This window comes from Staurois parvus, unplaced genomic scaffold (assembly GCF_062004578.1).
Source record: "Staurois parvus isolate SC_StPar_1 unplaced genomic scaffold, SC_StPar_1.0 ptg000445l, whole genome shotgun sequence".
NCBI lineage: Eukaryota > Metazoa > Chordata > Amphibia > Anura > Ranidae > Staurois > Staurois parvus.
Window position 1 is genome coordinate 8,161,163 of NW_028318241.1, and position 20,532 is coordinate 8,181,694.

At 41.8% G+C, this 20,532-nt stretch overlaps 1 protein-coding gene across 1 annotated transcript; it reads left to right on the forward strand.

Annotated features, from left to right (window-relative positions):
* The first annotated feature begins 1,926 nt into the window (after positions 1-1,926).
* Positions 1,927-18,999, forward strand: LOC149453919 (granzyme A-like). The gene is made up of 5 exons (XM_089688039.1): positions 1,927-2,063; positions 5,016-5,154; positions 6,942-7,083; positions 10,312-10,590; positions 17,005-18,999. The coding sequence occupies exons 1-5, from the start codon at positions 2,012-2,014 to the stop codon at positions 17,161-17,163; spliced, it is 771 nt and encodes a 256-aa protein (XP_089544165.1). The 5' UTR covers positions 1,927-2,011; the 3' UTR covers positions 17,164-18,999.
* Positions 19,000-20,532: the final 1,533 nt, after the last annotated feature.

A 20,532-nucleotide genomic window follows, 5' to 3' on the forward strand; every position in this document is an offset into this window, starting at 1 on the left:
ACTGCTGATTCTAGAATAGTGTTTTTCAACCTTTTTCAAGTCTAGACTGGGGTGACTTGAGACTGAAAATACTTTTCAAGAGTGTCTAAAGCTCGGCTCACATTACTGCATTATTTTTACAATAAAGTTGGCACGTTTGAGTCTAACATCTTTTCTCTGAACAAATAGACATTTATAGAATGTTTTATAATTGCGCACTGTATGGTACGGGAGTTCTGGTTTATTAACTCTTCAGAGTTTTGAAGATTGGAATACACACACTTGTCTCAGGCTCTGTGAAGATTTTTACATCTATTCTGTGCTAGATTGGGATATGGACACATTGGGGGAGATCTACTAAAACTGGAGAGTGCAACATTTGGTGCAGCTCTGCATAGAAACCAATCAGCTTTCAGGTTTTAATGTCAACGCTTAATTGAACAAGCTGAAATTAGAAGCTGATTGGCTACCATGCACAACTGCTCCAGATTTTGAGTGTTCCTGTTTGAGTAAATCTCCCCCATTGAGTGGAGTCCAGTGAGAAACACACAGGATCTAAACAACCCCCATTGTGAAGGTATACACATTAAACATTTGGACTTTCTTCAACACTGTAGATGCAATTCAGGTTTGTTAGTCAAGTCCAGGCCTGGGCAAATTGTGGCCCTAGGGTCACATCCGGCCCTTTGGCTGACTCTGTCCAACACTCAATTCTTCCACTGTTATGTCTCTCTGGGTCTGTCATCTTCCTCATTGAGAAAACTGACAGGCTCAGGGACGCATGCTGACATATATCCGTGTGGAGAGATGAAAGAACTGGAAGGAGAGAGCCTGAGAAGCTGATCAGTATAGTGAGGAGGCTTGGTGCTGGTGCGAGAGCTTACCTAGAAGATGTCCTGTTCCCAATCTGCTACCTGGACAACTTTGTCCTGTGTTAGCACCTACATTCTATAAACACCAGGCACTTATTCTTTACTCCAGATTAGGATCTGTAGACATCCCCGCTGTACTGATCTCAGGATCTCTCTTTCCAGTCACAGGGCTTTTAAGAGAGGACTTGACAAGCCTGATTTAGCCCCATAAAGCCACAATACCATGCTGCAATCCCATACATTGCACGTGGTTGAGTCGTGGCTCCATTGAACTCAAGGGCGAGTTTGATGAGTGGCGATGCTTGTCAAACTCTGCAGCCCAAGTTAAAAATGTAACAGCCATGAAGCAAAGCACCATGACCACAGTATATGTACAGCCATGTTGAATGGTATTCCTTGAAAATCAGCATTTGGTCAGCTGCTGCAGCTGATCAGTGTATTCTGATAAGGGGGAGATCAATTCTGCAGGAATATGTCTTTTTTTTTTTCCTTGTTCAACCCTCTGTCCATGTATACCCAGCTTCAAACCTCCTGCTATATTCAACATAATTTAAAATAAATTAAATATCTAACAGGCAGTATGAGACCCTCTCAGGGGCGGACTGACTACTCATGGGGCCCCTGGGCAATAGGGGATCATAGGGCCCCTGTGTCCTTGCTCAAACTCAAAAAAGCCTATGATAAAGGTACCAGGGGCAGCTCATGGGGCCCCCTACTGACCCTGGGCCCTCGGGCAGTGCCCGAGTTTCTAAATGGTCAGTCCGCCCCTGGACCCTCTTATAATGGCCATACCAGTTTGGAAGAAGTCTGCAAGCACAATATAAGGCTGACGATATCTATCCAAAACTGAACTGATCAGTTTTTTTGTTTCTTTGTAATTTAGTAAATGATTTGCCCTCCAGCACCCTTTTTTGGTGTTTTTCCAAACTACAGACATGAATTCTATAATAGGAAAATGATGTTCCTGTGAATTGTGTTAATCATTATTTCCCCTTGATGAGACAGTGGTGGTCTCTAACCACATAAATATAATGTAAACCCTCATGTGAGGCAGAGCATTTCTGAGAAGTCAACCCACAACACCTGTTCACACATATAAATGTCTACTCCGTCTCTAGCTGTGGTGTAAAAGTTCAAGATTTCTAGAGAGATTATTAACAATGAGGCCTCTCTTATTCTCAGCTGTGTCTTTCCTTCTGCATATCAGTGGCTGTAAGTACAGACTCACATATACTTGTCAACTAGTTTATTTGTTTCTTCCTCTGGCTGTTTGACATAACCTGTAAACCTTAGAAAAAAAGCTTAATTTATCTGAAATAACAACTTATGATTAGAGTGTGTTATATTTATATAATTTTACATAATATGAAGGTTTTTACTAGTGAATCAGGCTTACTAAATTAGAAGTCAGCTGTGTGTTAGATACTACTCCTTCATGCTGTATTATTTCTATTAGTCATTTTTTTGGCACAACAAGTGATCATTGAATGCTCCACATCAATCAATGGGGTTGATTTACTAAAGGCAAATAACCTGTGCAGTTGCACTTATTTTTCCCAGAGCTTAGTGAATGTGATGAAGATTCACTTTGTAAAATATACTCAATCAGGTGCAAGGAAAAAAAAACATCATTTTTGCTTGCACATGATTTGATGATGAAAATCAGCAGCGTTTTGCCACATGCATTACATTCTGGGGAAAATGAGATAAAATGCACCTGCAAAGTGCACAGTCTATTTGCCTTTAGTAAATTACCTCTATTTCTTCTAAAAGTGTATCTCTAGGCAAAACCAGTCAAGTTTTTTTTGCTTTCTGTGTCCCAGTTGGGGAGGTTTAACCTTCTATTTGTTCTATTGACCCATGTCACCATTGCTAGAGCGTTCCCCAAAACAAGAGTTTATAGACAACCTTCCAATGGGGGCACCTGCTCTGGAACCAACTGTCTAAAAAGGGAATTCACCTCACTTAGAGATTTCTTCGAACTTCCTGCTGTGTTTATGGAACACAAAGTGAAGGGAAATTTCCTCAATGGAACACAGGAAGCAAAAAATAAACTGACTGTGTTTTAACCCTTCCGTACTTTATCTAAAACAAAGTTTTGGCTAAACATAAACTTGAAGAAGCTTATGGTCTAATGCTGGGATTGTCAACCAGGGTTCCATGGAACCCTAGGGATCCACCAGAGGTTGCTAGGGGTTCCTTGAGCAATGAGCAATTTCTGACTCTCAGATACGTTCCCACTGACACCATTTATCTTGTTAGCTATCTGTAAGGGGGTAATTTTTCCCATTGACCACAGATGCTAGGAGCATCGTTCTCAATGACTATTGCACAATTGCATTCTGAGTTGTAGATATAGTATATTTATCAGCGTTTCCCTGAGACTGGAAAGTTATTTCAAGGTTTCCTCTGTGTTGTAAAGGATGAAAAAGGCTGGTTTAATGTATTTTCCAAAGTCATATGGACATGTGCTAGGGCTAATCTAGCTGGAAACCAGTTTCCAACATTGAGTTATAAAATTTTTGGGAGTAACCAGAGGGGGAATTTGGTTTCTGTTTGAGTTAAGCTGGCCATAAATGGATCAAAAGTCGTCCGGGTCAGCGCAGACCGGCTGAATTTCTATCTATCTATGGCCATTCCCACTAGAGAGAAGTCAAGCTAATGATGGCATCTCACAGATGGGAATGTTGGAAAATGTTACTTTGATCAATGCTGCAGCCAATAGGATGTGTATTCTGAAGGAGTCCCTGCTGTCAGAATACAATATCACAGCAGGGAGGATTCTTCTATCCCCCTTGAATGTGTGAATGGGGCAATCCATTTATTTCATTTTTATCAACTCTCTGGCTGATCAAAAAAAAAAATCCATCTATGGTCAGCTTTAGAAGCCACCCGGTTCAGCACCTTTGCAGGCTGCTCTCTAGGGACAATGCTCTGTCTCCTGAATTGTTTTTATCCCCAACCCCAGGTCCATACAGGGGTACAGACATTCAATTGAATGGCTGGAAGAAGAAATCAGTGGACCGGTGGTGTCATCGCACTTGTGCTCTACTGTGTTCTGTGAATCGCTATGCCACCATGACAGGTTGGACTTGTAGTTGCTCCATTCACAGATCCCTGAGAAAGGATCTGTGAATGGATGATGCAGATGTGCGAGCATATATAATGTTGCAGGGAGAAGCACCCTGGGAATGGTGGGGAAAGTCTGGGTAGTATAAATGTAATTCAGGTTACTCCCTAAATATTGGTGTAACATGAAACATGGTCCAATAAGTGAACTGAGCCTTAAGGAAGTACACTTCAACTGCCCTCTGTGCAGCTGTGTGTGCTTATTTTGTGGGGGATTAACACAGATCTATTTCACTTGAGGGAACTTTTTTACTTTAGCATGGGTGCTGAGCTTACTGTGTTGCATTAGCAGCTCACTGAATACTTAAGCTGGCCATACACGTGTAGAATTTCAGATGAAAATATGCATAAGAAAAGTCGTACAAAAAATTTGATGAATGGATGAATGTCGTTTCAAAATTGTCTTTTGCTTGTAACATTCAATTTAAAATGAATGTAATTGCTGAACGATAACCACATACAGTGGCCGAAAATTAGAAAGATCAGGAAAAAAAAGTTTCCTTCCGGCCCCTTCAAATTTTCCCATCACTGCGGTTGAAAATGAACATCAATTTGACCCCACTAACGATTAGAAAGTCAAGCGAATATTCTTGAAACAAAAATTCTCAAACTAAAATCTATATTTGTATAGCCAGCTTTATGCCCCGTACACACGATGAGAATATCGGACGAATGATCGTTCATTTTTTTTTTTGCCTGTAGTCTCATATTGAAAGTGAATAGGTTACTAAAGACACGTAAATTCTCGTACGGCAGAAAGAAGATTCAGAAATGATGTCATGTATTTGTATTGTATTTTTGTATGAAAACTGTACTGATTAAGTGAAAATCGAACGATCTGGTATCATACGAGAAAAATTTTCATGCTTGTCCCTTCAAATAATTTCAGACAAAAGCTGTGTACTAATGATCAGATTATCATACATTCGCTTCAAAAGTGGTATTTTTCATAGGATTTTCTGATTGTGTGTACTAGCCTTTGGACTTACTGACTTAAACTGCTCTTTAATCATCTCAATGTGCTTTATTCTACAGATGTTTGTATGGAAATAATTGGAGGGAATATCGCTGCTCCTCACTCTAGACCCTACATGGTTTATCTGAAAGATACAGCTTCATGTGGAGGGGCGCTCATTAAACCTAACTGGGTGGTAACTGCTGCACATTGTAAATTGTAAGTATATTATATTGCAGCTTTTGAGACACTGTAGCCAAAAGAAAAAAATATAAAATATTTTCCAACTGCATTTCTATACAAAATGTGCAAAAGTCTTGCGTTTTCCACAACATTATGCAGAAACGCAGTGATCCAACCAGAAGTGGAAGTGGGTACTTGTCGAAACAGGTACCCCTCCCCCACACAAAAAAAGTGTAAAAAAAAACCCTTTATGGTGAAGTTCCACTTTAAGGTGTATTGGTGATGTAGGACCACAGTGCAATGCTGACTCTCGACCAGCAGGTGGCAGAGGCTGTAGACTGATTGTTACATTCAGCTTCCATAATATACTCATTATTATTTTTTTTTTATCTTGATCTTTTTATTGAAGATTTTCAGTGATAAGAGATTACTCCAGACAGTACTATCTGCCAATTATTTTGCTTTGTTTCATCATATGTTCAGTTTTACTTGTGCAGGGTTGTGAAAGGGTTAATTTATTCTGTAACCCAAATCATACCATAGCTTATGGTAAGCAATGCAAACCAAACAAAAACAACTTTCAAGTGTACTAAGCCCAGGACCCTGCATTCACTATATCTGGTCTTCCACAGAACAAGGAAGTGCAATTATTTTAGTAAATCTAAACTGCTAAATACCTTTTCTCATCAGCAGTTAGAGCAGTCTTGTGACTTCTATCAGTGTCCAGCAGAGCACTGGTTAAAGCTTGTACAAGGAGTTTTCATTTTCCTCTAGGAGGATGCAGAACCCCTGACCTCTGTCTGGACAGTGTTGATTGGCCCTGTGCTGATCACATGCACTCTTCCAAAAGAAAAAAGAAACCTCTCTAGCAATACACACCAAACTGAGCATCAGCAGAGTGTTTCCACGTATGTCTTATCAGGAGATAAGAGGAGGACACTGGAAGAAGGGGAGGATCAGAGAAGTCAGGATCAAACAGCAGAAGATTAACCCCTTAGGTTCCACAGTGAGTACAACAAGCATGCTGCATACATATACAGACTGATGTTATTGTTGTGGGTTTAGTAACACTTTAGGTGATATATCAGTAGTAGCTGCTGTCTAAAGGTGTTCTGTGGAGTGATTCACCTTAGACAGCAGCTGCTGCTGATATATCACCTAATGTTGTGTTTGTTTGGCTTGGATTACTTTATTCTGATCACATTCATATTTTACCCACCGGATGTCCTTAGGCTGTTTTAAAACATCCTGGATATAATGTGGTTAAAACCAGCTTGTGGTTGCAGATGCAGCAATGACCTTTCTATCATTTTTTTTCATCCGGCAAGTCACTGTTTAGTAGATGTGATCCAGGCAAAAATCACTCTTCTAGTAGTGAGACTGATAGGTCTCCATTCCCTCCGGTGCTTCCTGTGGTGGCTCTCCCTGCTCCTCTGATGAGCCCAGGACCTCAGTAAATTGTCCCATCAGTTAGAGCAGGAGGCAACTGAGGAACATCCATTCCCCGATCTCCTCTGTGAGTAATGAAGCAGGAACTGACCAGCATTTCTCCAATTGCAGCTTCAGTTCATTCATTCCCTGGCTACTGTAGCTAGGGAAACAGCCAATCAAATGAACAAATTGCAACTGTCACCATTTCATTCTACAGGGCCTCATCCTTCGTAAAATATATCATGTTTGAGGTTCTAAAGTAATTTTCTAGCAAAAAATGGTGATGTTAACATGTGTGTGACAAATTAAAAAACTGCATCAAATGTGAAGTTGTTAAACTTTTCATATAACTTTTAATTTCCTTTCAGTAACCGTTAATATTTTGATTTCAGTGGAAATACGACAAAGGCTGTCTTAGGCGCTCACTCGCTGAGTGGCAATACAAACCAGCAGCAGTTAATTCGGATTAAACGGGCTATTAAACACCCTTGTTTTGACTGGGATTTAAAGATAAATGACCTTCAACTGTTAGAGGTAAGAATAATAAAATTTTTCCATTTACTATTGCCTGTACATCTTTTGTCATTAGGAGAAAAATACCATGTTAGCAGAAAAAAGTGCAGCATCCTGTAAAAGAAGCAACTAATACTCCCCTGTCTAGTGGGCAGTGTGCTAAATCTTTGCTGTCTTGTAGATCTGTGATCTCCACTGTTTTTGGGTGTTTTGAATAGCAATTCCTCAGCTGCGATTCCTCCTGCCAGCCTCTATATCACTACTGTGCAATGGTGTATGTAGGTTTTGTGCTGCCCTAGGCAACACATAAATCGGCGCCCCACCCAGAGAGAACCTGACACCAAGGAACACCCCTCCCCCCTGCAGAGAGAGCCTGACACCAAGGAACACCCCCCCCCTGCAGAGAGAGCTTGACACCAAGGCCCCCCCCCCTCCCGCAGAGAGAGCCTGACACCAAGGAACACCCCCCCCTGCAGAGAGAGCTTGACACCAAGGACCCCCCCCCCCCCGCAGAGAGAGCATGACACCAAGGAACACCCCTGCAGAGAGAGCATGACACCAAGGAACACCCCCCCCCTGCAGAGAGAGCCTGACACCAAGGACCCCCCCCCCTGCAGAGAGAGCCTGACACCAAGAAACACCCCTCCCCCCCCGCAGAGAGAGCCTGACACCATGGAACACCCCCCCCCCCCCCCTGCAGAGAGAGCCTGACACCAAGGACCCCCCCTGCAGAGAGAGCCTGACACCAAGGAACACCCCCCCCCCTGCAGAGAGAGCCTGACACCAAGGAACACCCCTCCCCCCCTGCAGAGAGAGCCTGACACCAAGGAACACCCCTCCCCCCCGCAGAGAGAGCCTGACACCAAGGAACACCCCCCCCCGCAGAGAGAACCTGACACCAAGGAACACCCCCCCCCCAGAGAGAGCATGACATTCACCAACACCCCTGCCCCCCCCTCACCTGAGAGAGCCCTCCACTACCACCCGCCATACGCCGGACTTTGAACCCCTCCCCTGTGGAGAGAGAGAGAGACACTGATCTACACAACCCCGGACATCCCCAGGAATGAGAGTCATGGCTCTGCATACACCATCATGCAGCCTGCAGCCTCTCTCAGATCCCGCCTGGTTCCCATGCCACGTGTGTCCCTTCTTCCAGGAGGCAGCGCTGCCCCCCTGAAAAATGCCACCCTAGGCAAATGCCTTGTTTGCCTTGTGGTAAATACACCCCTGCTACTGTGTCCTGTAGTAGGGAATAGTGGGTGACCACTACAGCAATACTATCTCCAAGTATTTGCCTACATGCCTGGTATATTTCAGTTGACGAGCCCCCTCCCCCTGCATTCCCTCAAGCAGGTATTTCTGCTATTCTGGACCCTCCAGCAAGGAAAAATGTTTGTTTATTGGGGCTGGGCAGCTATGTTTGCTATAATTAACCCTTTGTATACTGCGCAGGCAGACCTTCATTATCAATTTTATGAGGACAGATCTGGGACAGGCTCACTGTACCATTGTTCAAAGATCCCTGCAGTCAGCTATAAAACCTCCTCCTGAGAAACATCTAAAATTTAAGAAGTAATTTAAACATTTTTAGGCGTGCTGTGTGAATAGGAACACATAACAAACGTATAATGGGGTTTTCTCAAATTTAACTGCAAAGGTAGAAATACGCTTTAAGGTCCACATACATAAGTGTGTGAACTGAAATTTTTATGAGAAACATATATTGAGGTAAAATAACAAACATCATAAAAATATCCCACACATGATAGTAAAATGTCCCTAATAAGTGGTTAAAGCAGACACCCCTCCCCCCACTACCAATGATGAAATCTACAATGAAAAAATAAATCAATAAATAAATATACAAACAAATATATTTATTATTATTATTTGCCTCCACTCTTTCACTATTCAGATATCTTAATGCACCTTTCCACCCCAGCAGGAAAATTCATGCTGCCATTTTAAATATAGACATCCTCAGTGGTTGGCTCTTTCTTATGCATTTTCTATGCTAGCCCACTGATAAAGTCAGGGCCAGATCCTGTCCAAGCATTGTGTGTAGTTTGTTACTGTTTACACATTTCCATGACACATTTAGCAATGTGAGCAGCCCAATACTCATGTTGCTAAGCCATGAAAACATATAAATAATTATGCATAGGGGTTGATTAACCAGAACTGGAGGGTGCAAAATCTGGTATAGCTGTGCATTGTAGCTAATCAGCTCCTAACTTCAACTAGTTCAATTAAAGCGGAGCTCCACTCAAAAGGGGAAGTTCCGCTTTAAAGACTGCTCCCCCGCTCCCCATTAAGAATTGGCACCTTTGGGAAATGGGGGGGGAGCGGGTACCCGAATTTGACAGGTACCCGCTCCCACTTCCGGTCCGATCGCCTAGGTGATCGGAAGCGGAAGGTGTTCTCCCTCCTTCCCTTCCTGTAGTCTTTTGGGACACGTGACAGGTCCCAGAAGACTACAGGACCATTCATGAACCGCAGCGCTACTCCCACATGTGCAGTGGGTACCCAGCTGTGAAGCTGCAAGCTGTCACAGCCAGGTGCCCACACTGAAGATGCCGGCCTCCTGGAATACAGGACGGCTGGTGAAACGAGCTGCGGGGGACACACCGCGGGACCGAGGGACAGGTAGGTGGCTGCTTTTTAAAAGTCAGCAGCTACAGTTTTTGTAGCTAACTTTTATTTTTTGATAGGTTGAGTGGAACTCCACTTTAAACTTTGACAAAAAAAAACTGGAAGCTGATTGGTTTCTATGCAGAGCTGCACCAGATCTGTTTATAGTAAATCAATCCCATAATTTCCATGGAAAAAATACATTTTTCCCCAAAACCTCACAAGATTTCACCAAACTGACAGTCACCACTCTGCTCAGAGCAGCTTTGAGAGATAAGCAGGTTCTCCCACTTGAAGCTGGTGAGGGACAGATGCTGCATCCACCTAGGCAAGTATAATTGTGGGTATAGTAGGTAAATTTTGGGGAAAAAATTATAACCCATACTTCTCTTTAGATCTGGTTCACACCTATGTGTGTTGTAATGTGCTGCAGGAAGAAAAGGCTTTGATCCTATTTAAAAACACAGCAGCTGAAAACACATAGATGTGAACGTGTCCCATAGGAAACCATGTTAAATGAACAGTAATGAGTTTCTGCAAAACGCAAAAAGCACTAAAAACTGCATAGGTGTGAACCAGGCCTTAAGTATGTTTTTCATTTTTTTTTGTTAACAGCTGGAGAAACCAGCCAAGTTAAACAAGTTTGTGTCAATCCTGCCACTACCAAAACAAGAGGAGAACATGAAAGCGGGAACACATTGCAGCACTGCTGGATGGGGAGTCACTGATATAAAACACCCAAAACTATCAGATGTCCTTCGTGAGGTCAATCTGACCATTGTCACTAATAACACATGCAGCAAAGCATACAGTAAAGCTACGAAAAAAGTAATAATAACCAGCAGTATGATATGTGCGGGACCACTTAAAAAGCGCAAAGATGACACTTGCCAGGTAAGAATCCATAATCTTTTTCTAAAATAGTATCTGGTGACACTACCGTGAAAGTCCTTGTGTAGGTATTTCCTGTTACAGAGTGACCACTGTTTTCCAGTTGTACTCTCGCGTTGTCACTTTGGTGTTGACTACAAGGGGCTGTGCCAACACACATGCAGTCCACCATTGCCACTATCAGGAATATGGTCCTGTGTAAAAATGTACCATTGACCCTGAAGCCAGTGCATGTTGTCATGACATGGCTGAATAACGCTGGAGGAGAATGAAAAAAAAATTGACAACAGCTTTTTTATGAAAACAAAATTGCAATTGTTAATGATACACAGCGCTTTACTAAGCTAAATGTCACCCAGTTAGCGTTTAGATTATCTTTATTAGCTGTAAAATTGTAGATTGTAGCGTTTGTGTATGTAAAGCAAACATTAATTTGAATCCTAGTTCATTTATCAAATTCAGATTTTGATTTTAGCAATTGTCAATATACTGTACAAACCAGGGGCGGACTGACCATTTGGGAACTTAGGCACTGCCCGAGGGCCCGGGGTCAGTAGGGGGCCCCATGAGATGCCCCTGGTACCTTTCATAGGCTTTTTTGGGTGTGGTTTGAGTGTGGGCGAGGACACAGGGTCCCCATGATCCCCTATTGCCCAGGGCCCCATGAGTTGTCAGTCTGCCCATGGTACAAACTAATGTTTAACAAGATTGTAAGCTCCAAGGAGCAGGGCCCTCGAACCCCTCGTGTATTGAATCGTATTGTTACTGTACTGTCTCGTGTTCTGTCTCCCATTATAATGTTATAATGTACAGCGCTGAGCAAACTGTTGGCACTATATAAATCCTGTATGATATAATAATAATAACAATTGCTTGTAGGAAACCTATATAAAAAGAAACATCAATCGTTTGTGCCTAGAACAGAATGAATGTCAAATATAGTGTTGCTTACATCTCCACAGTAGCCTAACACTCTGGGTGTATTTATAAAACAGTTGTATAGCGGCCATCAAAAATGCATGTAAAGTTGTTTATTGCAAATGGGGCAAAATCAATTGTTTTTGGGCTATATTCTCTGCAGATCAAATGTTACTCATTGAAACAAGACTGTATGAATGAAAAAAAATACTGCTTTTTTTGCCACTAGATGGAGCGAATAATTTCCTATGATTGATATATAAATACACTGTGTATGTATGTATGTATGTATATATATATATATATATATATATATACAAACAATTTAAAGTTTGGCTACAGTTTCAGGCAACAAGCCCCTCGTCAGGCCAAGAAAGACAAGTACAACTTTTTTTGTGTGCTGAACATTTAAATAACTTTTTGTATGCTGCAACCCACGTTTTGGAATCTTGCTAAGGCTCATTGGGCAATTGTCCAGCGGTCAACTTTTTTTAACTAAGTGGTGTCACCCACACAATGAATTTCATCCAGTTCAGCTGGAATCAGCTGAAATGTGATCATAGATGGGCAGCATTTTTTTTTATCAAAGTAGTAAAGCAGATTTCTTTTTACTGTAGACATCTCTGGAAAGCAATATTAGAATAGGAAACTGTGTGGTTTAGAAATCTGCGAGAGACTTAAATGTTTCACATCTCTGTATGAGATTGTGAGTGTATGAGTGACTTAAAATGTTTTGTACTGATGACTTATATTACCTGTAAGCACATGAAATATGCACATTTCACCATGCTTGAAGCTTTACTAAACCTACATTTTTTTCAAAATAGTAAACATGTTATACTTAGCTGCTCTGTGCAATAGCATTGCACAGAACAGCCCTGAACCTTCTCTTCTAGGGTCCCCCCTCGATGATCTTAGTTCTTCCTTATCTGCCCCCTTAGCAAGCTACTTTTTATGGGGGCAGATGTGTAAACTTGCTCCAGAGCCGGGCTGTGTGTGTCTATAGATACACATAGCGTGGTATGGACCCCTGCTCCCTCCTCCAATTTAAAATTGACAGCCAATAGCTCCCGCTGCTGCCTCCATGTTCAATAAAGGGGGGAAAGAGAAGGGTGCTGCTGCTGTCGGGCACAGCGCTGGATTGAGATTAGGCTCAGGTAAGTATTTGGTGGGGCTGGGGGGAGCAACATTTGAAAGGTTTTTCACTTTAACGCACAGAATGTATTAAGGTAAACAAAAACCTTTAGCCTTTAGAACCACTTTAATACATGTTTACAATATACAGTATCTGTGGGTTTATTGCAAATACAGAAAAAAGGTGGTTTGGAAATCAAATTTTCAAAAGTACATTGCAACCAACACTTTATACATTTCCTGTGTTTTTTAATACTTTATTGAATGAGTGCTAATAATATTTTTGTATACAATTTTATATTTATAAAAGTCATTGATATGTCACAAAAATGTCATTAAGCTCAACATTTATTACACTTTTTAGTGTAACCCTGTTACAAGTGTTGATGCAGGATGTTAAAACAAACACAAGATGGCAGTGTCCTGCAGAACAGTGGCATCCACACTATGTAGAGCAGCCCCATGGAACTTGTATGCTGAACTGCAGGACTTTAGTAAGGTCGACGGTGGCCCCATCAACATGGGGACAAGGTGCTTTGGGGGGAATCCCGCTGACAGCTGAAATATTAAAGAATATTTTCAATAATAAAATACCACATGACTTAATAATATAACTCATGCTGTATTTTAGTAATTATATGGCATCTTACTGCATACTCATTAGGTTAGAATGTTCGATGGCGAAAAGAACAGGGGGGTGTTCAGCCCATCACTAATAGTTATTAGAAGTTGCAGCCTAGATCCTTCAGCCGCTACATCTGACTACACTTCACACAGCCTTATCATCAGAGCTGATAGCAGGACAGTCAGTTCACAGGCTGTACCACTGCTATATCACCATCATCATCAATTCACTCTACTAAGGAGGCCTTTTCCAATTGCGCCAATAGTCCTGCAGTCCAGAGAATTGTTGCCGTGTGCCAACAATCACTTTTACCAGCTTAGCCACTTGTTGCTTTAGACTCACTAGTGACTAGTGCCTTAAAGGAACATTACATCAGTAAATTGCTGCTTGCAGGGGGAGTGCAGTTCCTCCTTCTCTTAATTGCATCATCACTGTGCACCAACTAGGCCCCATTATGTGTCCAGAAGACTCTTCACTGCCTTTAAAGAACATTGGTTGTTTTGGGGTAAAGAGCTCTTTTCCTTATTTCAAACTATCTCCTCACCATCAAGTCCTGAGGGCCCAGAGTGAGCTAGTCTTCCAGTCTGATAGTTCTAGCTGCTCACTGGGCACTGTAAGGACACCTCAGGTTGAGGGTATTGGGTTAGTTTCTGAAAATCAGGCCTGCTAATACTAACTGAGATCCTGTGATAAGTGTTGTCTTTTCTTAAGTTCAAACTGACACAAGTAACAATTATTATTATTATACAGGATTTATATAGCGCCAGCAGTTTGCTCAGTGCTTTACAATATAAAGGGAGACAATACAGAAATAATACAGGTCAATACAAGAGGGTCAGGAGGGCCCTGCTCCTTGGAGCTTACAATCTAAGAGGGAGGGGCTGGTGGTACAAAAGGTAATAATTGTGGGGGATTAACTGATAGGAGGAATAGAAGATTCTGTTATTAGTTGAAGGCAGGATAGACTTCCCTGAAGAGTTAGGTTTTCAGAGACCGCCTAAAAGTGGGCAGAGTAGGTGATAGTCGAATAGATTGGGGTAGAGAGTTCCAGAGGATGGGGAGGCTCTGGAGAAGTCCTGCAGATGAGCATGGGAGGAGGAGACAAGGGAGCTAGAGAGCAGGAGGTAGTGGGAGGAGTGGAGAGGATGGTTTGGGTGATATTTGGAGACAAGATTGGTGATGTAATTTGGGGCGGAGTTATAAATGGCTTTATATGTTATTGTTAATGTTTTTAATTTTATTTGTTGGGCAATGGGAAGCCAGTGGAGGGATTGGCAGAGAGGGATGACAGATATGGAATGAGTCTGACAACAGCATTCATGATGGACTGAAGAGGGGATAGCCTGCGATGAGGTAGGCCAATGAGGAGGGAGTTACAATAGTCAAAGCAAGAGATAACAAGGGAGTGAATAAGTTGCTTAGTGATTTAAGAGGTTAAGAAATGGCGTATCTTGGAGATATTGTGGAGGTGCAGTCTGCAAGATTTGGACAGTGATTGGATTTGGGGCTGAAAGGACAGATGGGAGTCTAGGATTACACCTAGTACCCTGCCATGAGGGGAGGGACTGATGGTTGTATTATTGATCTTGATAGAGAAGTCAGGGGAGGGGGCACGGGCTGGAGGGAATAGTATGAACTCCATTTTGGAAAGATTGAGTTTGAGGAAGTGGAGTGACATCCATGCCAATATGTCACTTAGTAGGTTAGTAATGCGATAGGAGACTGAAGGAGCGAGGTGAGGAGTTGAAAGGTAGATTTGTGTGTCATCAACATAGAGATGGTACTTAAAGTCATGGGAGTTTATCAAGTGACCAAGGGAGGAGGTGTAGATGGAGAAGAGAAGAGGTCCAAGGATAGAACCTTGAGGAACCCCTACAGAAAGAGGAAGTGGAGAAGAGGAGACAGAGTTGTAGGTAACGCTGAAGGAGCACTGCGATAGGTAGGAGGAGAACCAGGAGAGAGCAAAGTCTCAAGGGTGTGGAGTTTTTTAAGGAGGAGGGGATGGTCAACAGTATTAAAAGCCGCAGAGAGGTCAAGTAGTAAAAGTATGGAGTAGTGGTCATTGGTTTTAGCAGTTAGTAACTCATTAGTGAATTTTAGTAGGGCAGTTTCAGTGGAGTGGAGTGAGCGAAAGCCGGACTGTAAAGGGTCAAGAAAGTTGTTGTCAGTAAGGTAGGAGCTCAGGCGATTGTAGACTAAACGTTCTAAGAGTTTAAAGGTAAACGGGAGCAGAGAGATGGGTGTTAAGTTGTTCAGGTTGGTGGGGTCCAGCGAGGGCTTTTTAAGTATGGGAATGATCTGTGCATGCTTTAGAGGGGTGGGGAAGGCACCATTAGAGAGGGAGAGATTGAAGATGTGAGTGATGGAGCATAGGACAGAAGAAGTGGGTGACCGTAGTAGTTGAGAGGGGACAGGATCCAGGGGGCACATGGTGAGACGGGCTTCTGAGAAAACTTTAGAGACCTCTTCAGTAGTAGCAAGGTCAAAAGAGGAAAGTGTTGAGGGAGGTTTAGTATAAGGTATGCTAAGTGGGATATATGTCTTTTTAGTGGAGATGCCCTGACGAATTGTATCAATCTTGTTTTTCAAATAATGTGCAATCTCGTAAGCAGTGAGTGAGGTACTAGGTGGAGGTGGAGAAAGTGGAGAGTTAAAAGTAGAGAAGAGATGACGAGGACTAGATGATAAGGTATTAATAACAGTGACAAAGTAGGCTTGTTTGACAGTATGGAGGGAGGAATTGTATGTTAAAAAAGCAGATTTATATAGGGTGAATGCTTGCTGGGATTTGGTTTTATGCCACAATCGCTCCAGTGCACGACTCTGTCTCTTAAGATTTTTGGTGTCGTCAGTCTGCCACGGTTATAATAGTTGGGAACTGATACTTAAAGGAGCAAGTGAGTCTAGTGTGGATGAAAGCGAACTGTTGTAGACAGCAGTGGCCAGGTTAGGGCATGACAGGGGAGAGATTCTATCATAGAGGCGGTCAATTGCAGAATGGAAAAGAGAAGGGTTTAAGTTGTGGAGTTTTCTGCAGGTAATTGTTTACTGCTTAGAGGGATAGATGTTTGAAGATGAGGACACTGTGAAGGTGATGAGATTGTGATCAGTGGGAGGAAAGGGGGTGTTTGTGATGTTGTAGGGAGTGCAATTGATTCTACACATGCCAATTCTGTTTATGTCATATTTAAGTTTGCTATAAACTTCTTACTAGTTTACTTCAATCCGTGTGTGAATCCACTTTCTGGTGGTGACTTATTCCAGTTATGAGTGTACTGTGGTGTCAGTAGGTGTTGGGCTTTCATAGAGGGGTCCAGCTCTCCTGTTCTCTATGCTGTGTGCTGTACCTGTCACAGGAACAGGAAACTAATTGCTCTTTAACTGCTGACTTTGGAAAAGTCACAATTTGCATAATAGTTGCAGTGCATAATATACTTAGGTTTCACATTTGGGTAGATGATAGTAGATTTTTGGATTATGACATGAGCCAAATAGGAGAGGCCTTAATCAATATAAGCAAGGTATATACAGTATACACAAAGATTAGATGGATTGTGGTCAGTGCATATAGTATATGCCACAGATTTTTAATTCAAGGTATTGGAAGGTATGCAAGTGAAAACAGTTATTGATTATGCCACTAGATTGTCTTGATGCATTTTGTTGCCCTTGGTTGACATATTATTAATTTTGAATTTTTTTATGAAAGAAAATTTACTGGTGTGTCTAATCCTTTCTAGGGTGACTCTGGAGGACCATTGATCTGCAACAACAAGTTCACAGGCATTGTTTCCTTTGGGAATAAATGTGGAAATCCCAAATTCCCTGGAGTCTACACTCGCCTGACAAACAAATATCTCAACTGGATCAGAGAAGTCACTGGAGGAGCTTCATTCTAACTCGAAAAGTATACCGACATGATCTTCCCATGAACTTTGATGAACAATAATTTAAAAAAATAAATAAACCTTATGCCACGCACGGTGTAATGGTGTGTTTAGGCTCATGCACATGGCCGCAAGGGGGCTGAACAGCATCCAGAGCCTCCATAAAAACTTTCTGCTGCTACATACAGCTTCCCATAGAAATCTACAGTATTAGATGTGTCTGTACATTGTTACCTGCCAGATACAAAAAAGAAAACCTCTGCGCTTACCAAAAATAATGTGCGCAAATGCCTTTTTGAATTGTGTTGCAGCTATTCACTGTTGTGTATTTAAACACCAATAGAAATCTATATAAAAAAAAGTGCAGTGCAACTTAAATAAAAAAGATTGAATAAATATAAAAAAATATCATATATCAATAATTATATAAAACATTGAATGTTAACCTCATATACAGTGAATGAAATCCATGTAAACGCATGAAAAACAAATGTAATTTATGTGATAATATAAACAAAAAGTCCATGCAATCCGACAAAATTATTAATCCGGATTCCTTTCTTTAAAAAGAATGGTGCTTCATGGCATGCATATGACATGTGTGCTCCACCACAGTGCACCACCACCTCTCAATGCTGCCGCTTACCGCAGGAATAGACCCATACAAAACACGTTCTCAACAATCTGGGTATAAACCGTCACAGCACTCTCCAGCTCATAGTAGATGAGTATCAATTTAACACCACAGGCTCCAAACCGTTCAATAATAAAGATAAAATCGAAAGAATCTCATGGTGCAGTACCAGGCACTGGATGCATACTAATTGTAAATGGCAGCGCTTTGAGTTGTTACATCTTGTTTTATAGTATCAAACTAATTACTTCAATTCATAAAATAAATAAAACACTCACAAAGAAAGTGTACTTGCAAAATCCAGTGCACCAGATAAATTGCCCCTTTAAAACTACTCTTCATACAGTCATATTGCCCCCTTAAGGATGAATATCCCTGAATATATGTTAAACATGGCCGAACTCACACTTCTGGACGTGATGACGTCATGTGACTCTGCCCTCTGATATGTTTTGTCACGTGTTTAGTGACTTAATCATAGGACCGGGATATCTGCCAGATATTCCCTAAAGCACCCACACATGTACTGACGTTTGCTCATAATGCAGATACTGTGCACATAACTGCATACAATGCACCTTCTAATTGCAGTTGTGGCCCCCGGGAATGTTTTTATGGAGGCTGTGGATCCTCTTCCAGCCCTTTAACACCATGTGCATGAGCCCTTACAGTGGGAGGAATGACATTTCCTGAATGTTTTTACAATATGTACATACAGTATATGCAAGCTGTTTTCCCTTTTAGATGCTCATTAACTTGAATGTGTCATGTCTGGCAGTGGTACTGCCTCCTGCATGAAATGGGGGCTTAGTTTTGGTCATGGCAGTAGCATGTGTCCCTGATCAACTGCATGGCCTTGGTCAGGCGGGCAGTCGGGGGGCCGCACATCTGAATGAGGCCTAACACTTACAGTTCTCCTTCTCACCCCATGCTTGTGACTGCACAGTGAAAGAAGAAGCAGCAAGCTGATGGGCGCAGCTCTCTGTCACTCAATCTGTAAACATGATCCTTTGCATTGTAGTAAAATGAATTCCTTCTTTGTGTTGCTTCTCCTTCTTCCAGTCATTTCAATTAAAAAATACATTGTAAAGGGTTCACATGTTCAAAGACATGGGATGGTTGTTTTAAATGTAAATATATAACTAAAATAAATGCAGTATGTTACATCTAAATTAATATAAGCATAAATAAATAAAAATTATTATATCATGCAATATGTTCTTTTTAAGTTCTCATTTTTCAGCTGCTTATGATTAGATTATTTGCCAGAAGTTTCATAGGGAGGAAATGAAAGCTGCACATTAGACCAGTCTAGGCCCGTTTACATCTCACAATTTGGATATGTGGACAGAATCCCTGCACAACATGCAACAAGTGTTTGAATGCCATTATGATTTAATGGCACCTCTAAAGACAATACGATTCTGCTACGATTATTGTGCAACAGGATTGTGCTGCAATCCGCACCTTTAACCTCTTCCCGTCCACCCACAGCCTATAAACAGCAGACAGGAAGCATCGCCAATGCGGGTTAACATACCTGTACATCAGCCCACTTCGGCGGGCTCTGCATGGATTACAGAGCCGCGCACCCAGGAGCTTGATGATCCATGTGTCACCCGGAGCTTGTACCATGTGATTGCTGTGTCCAATCACAACAATCATATGGTAAACAATGCAAACTGAAAGTAAGCATTGGTTTTCTCTGTTCTCACTGTGAGTGATTTCGTGATTTTGGTAGAGTGATTTGCATGCCATTTTGCGTGTTGCACATAAGGCATCCTATTCACTTCATGGGCTGCCCTATGATTGTTTGTTGCCCAAAAAGAACGTCATGCTCCTTCTCAGGTTACATGCTTCGCGCGATTTTTAACCACCTCACCCCAAAATCACAAGTACTACGCAAAAGTGTGACTGCAACCTGTTGCATGGATTGTATATGCATATGCAACTTTTATATTTGCATTTGCTACTATTGCTTTATGTGTGATATACGGATTATTAGGGCTGCACAGAAACCGCTATCGGTATCGGTGCTAATAGTAAGCATTTGCATGAGTACTCGTACTCATGCAAATCCTCCAATACTTGAAACCGATACCTTTGTGGTACGATTTGAGCACATGCAAAGTGAATGGTACGATACCTGTCCGAATCACATGCAGTTTCCCTGCGGGTGTGCTAAGATTTACAGTGCGATTTGAGCCATTCATTTTGTATGGACTCAAATCTGTAATCAGTATTGGCAAGTACAGGTATCGGTGCACCCCTACTGATTATATTTATTTATTTATTTATTTCAGGTACTTATATAGCGCCGTCAATTTACGTAGCACTTTACATATATATTGTACATTCACATCAGTCCCTAACCCTCAAGGGGTGTACAATCTAAGGTCCCTAACTTACATTCATACATACACATACTAGGGACAATTTAGACAGGAGCCAATTAACCTACCAGCATGTCTTTGGAGTGTGGATGGAAACCGGAGTACCCAGAGGAAACCCAGGCAGGCACAGGGAGAACATGCAAACTCCAGGCAGGTATATTTTGCTTGCTCTGCTAAGCATTGCATACTGTAGGTATACAGATACAGAAAGCTAATTTAAACTGTATTGACATTAAAATTTTTTACTTCGCAGCAAAGCTGACACTTTGTTGTCATGCAATTCTGTCCGCAATTCCAGATGGCACTAAAATCACGGCAAACATGCAATTCGCGCGTGGGTGGTATTAAATCTTA

What these genes read in the sequence shown, in the direction of transcription:
- LOC149453919 (XM_089688039.1), top strand. Translation starts at nt 2,012, where the DNA reads ATGAGGCCTCTCTTATTCTCAGCTGTGTCTTTCCTTCTGCATATCAGT. An exon ending in ACTGCTGCACATTGTAAATT is followed by an intron (nt 5,155 to 6,941) that starts GTAAGTATATTA and finishes TTTTGATTTCAG; the next exon opens with TGGAAATACGACAAAGGCTG. An exon ending in ATGACCTTCAACTGTTAGAG is followed by an intron (nt 7,084 to 10,311) that starts GTAAGAATAATA and finishes TTTTGTTAACAG; the next exon opens with CTGGAGAAACCAGCCAAGTT.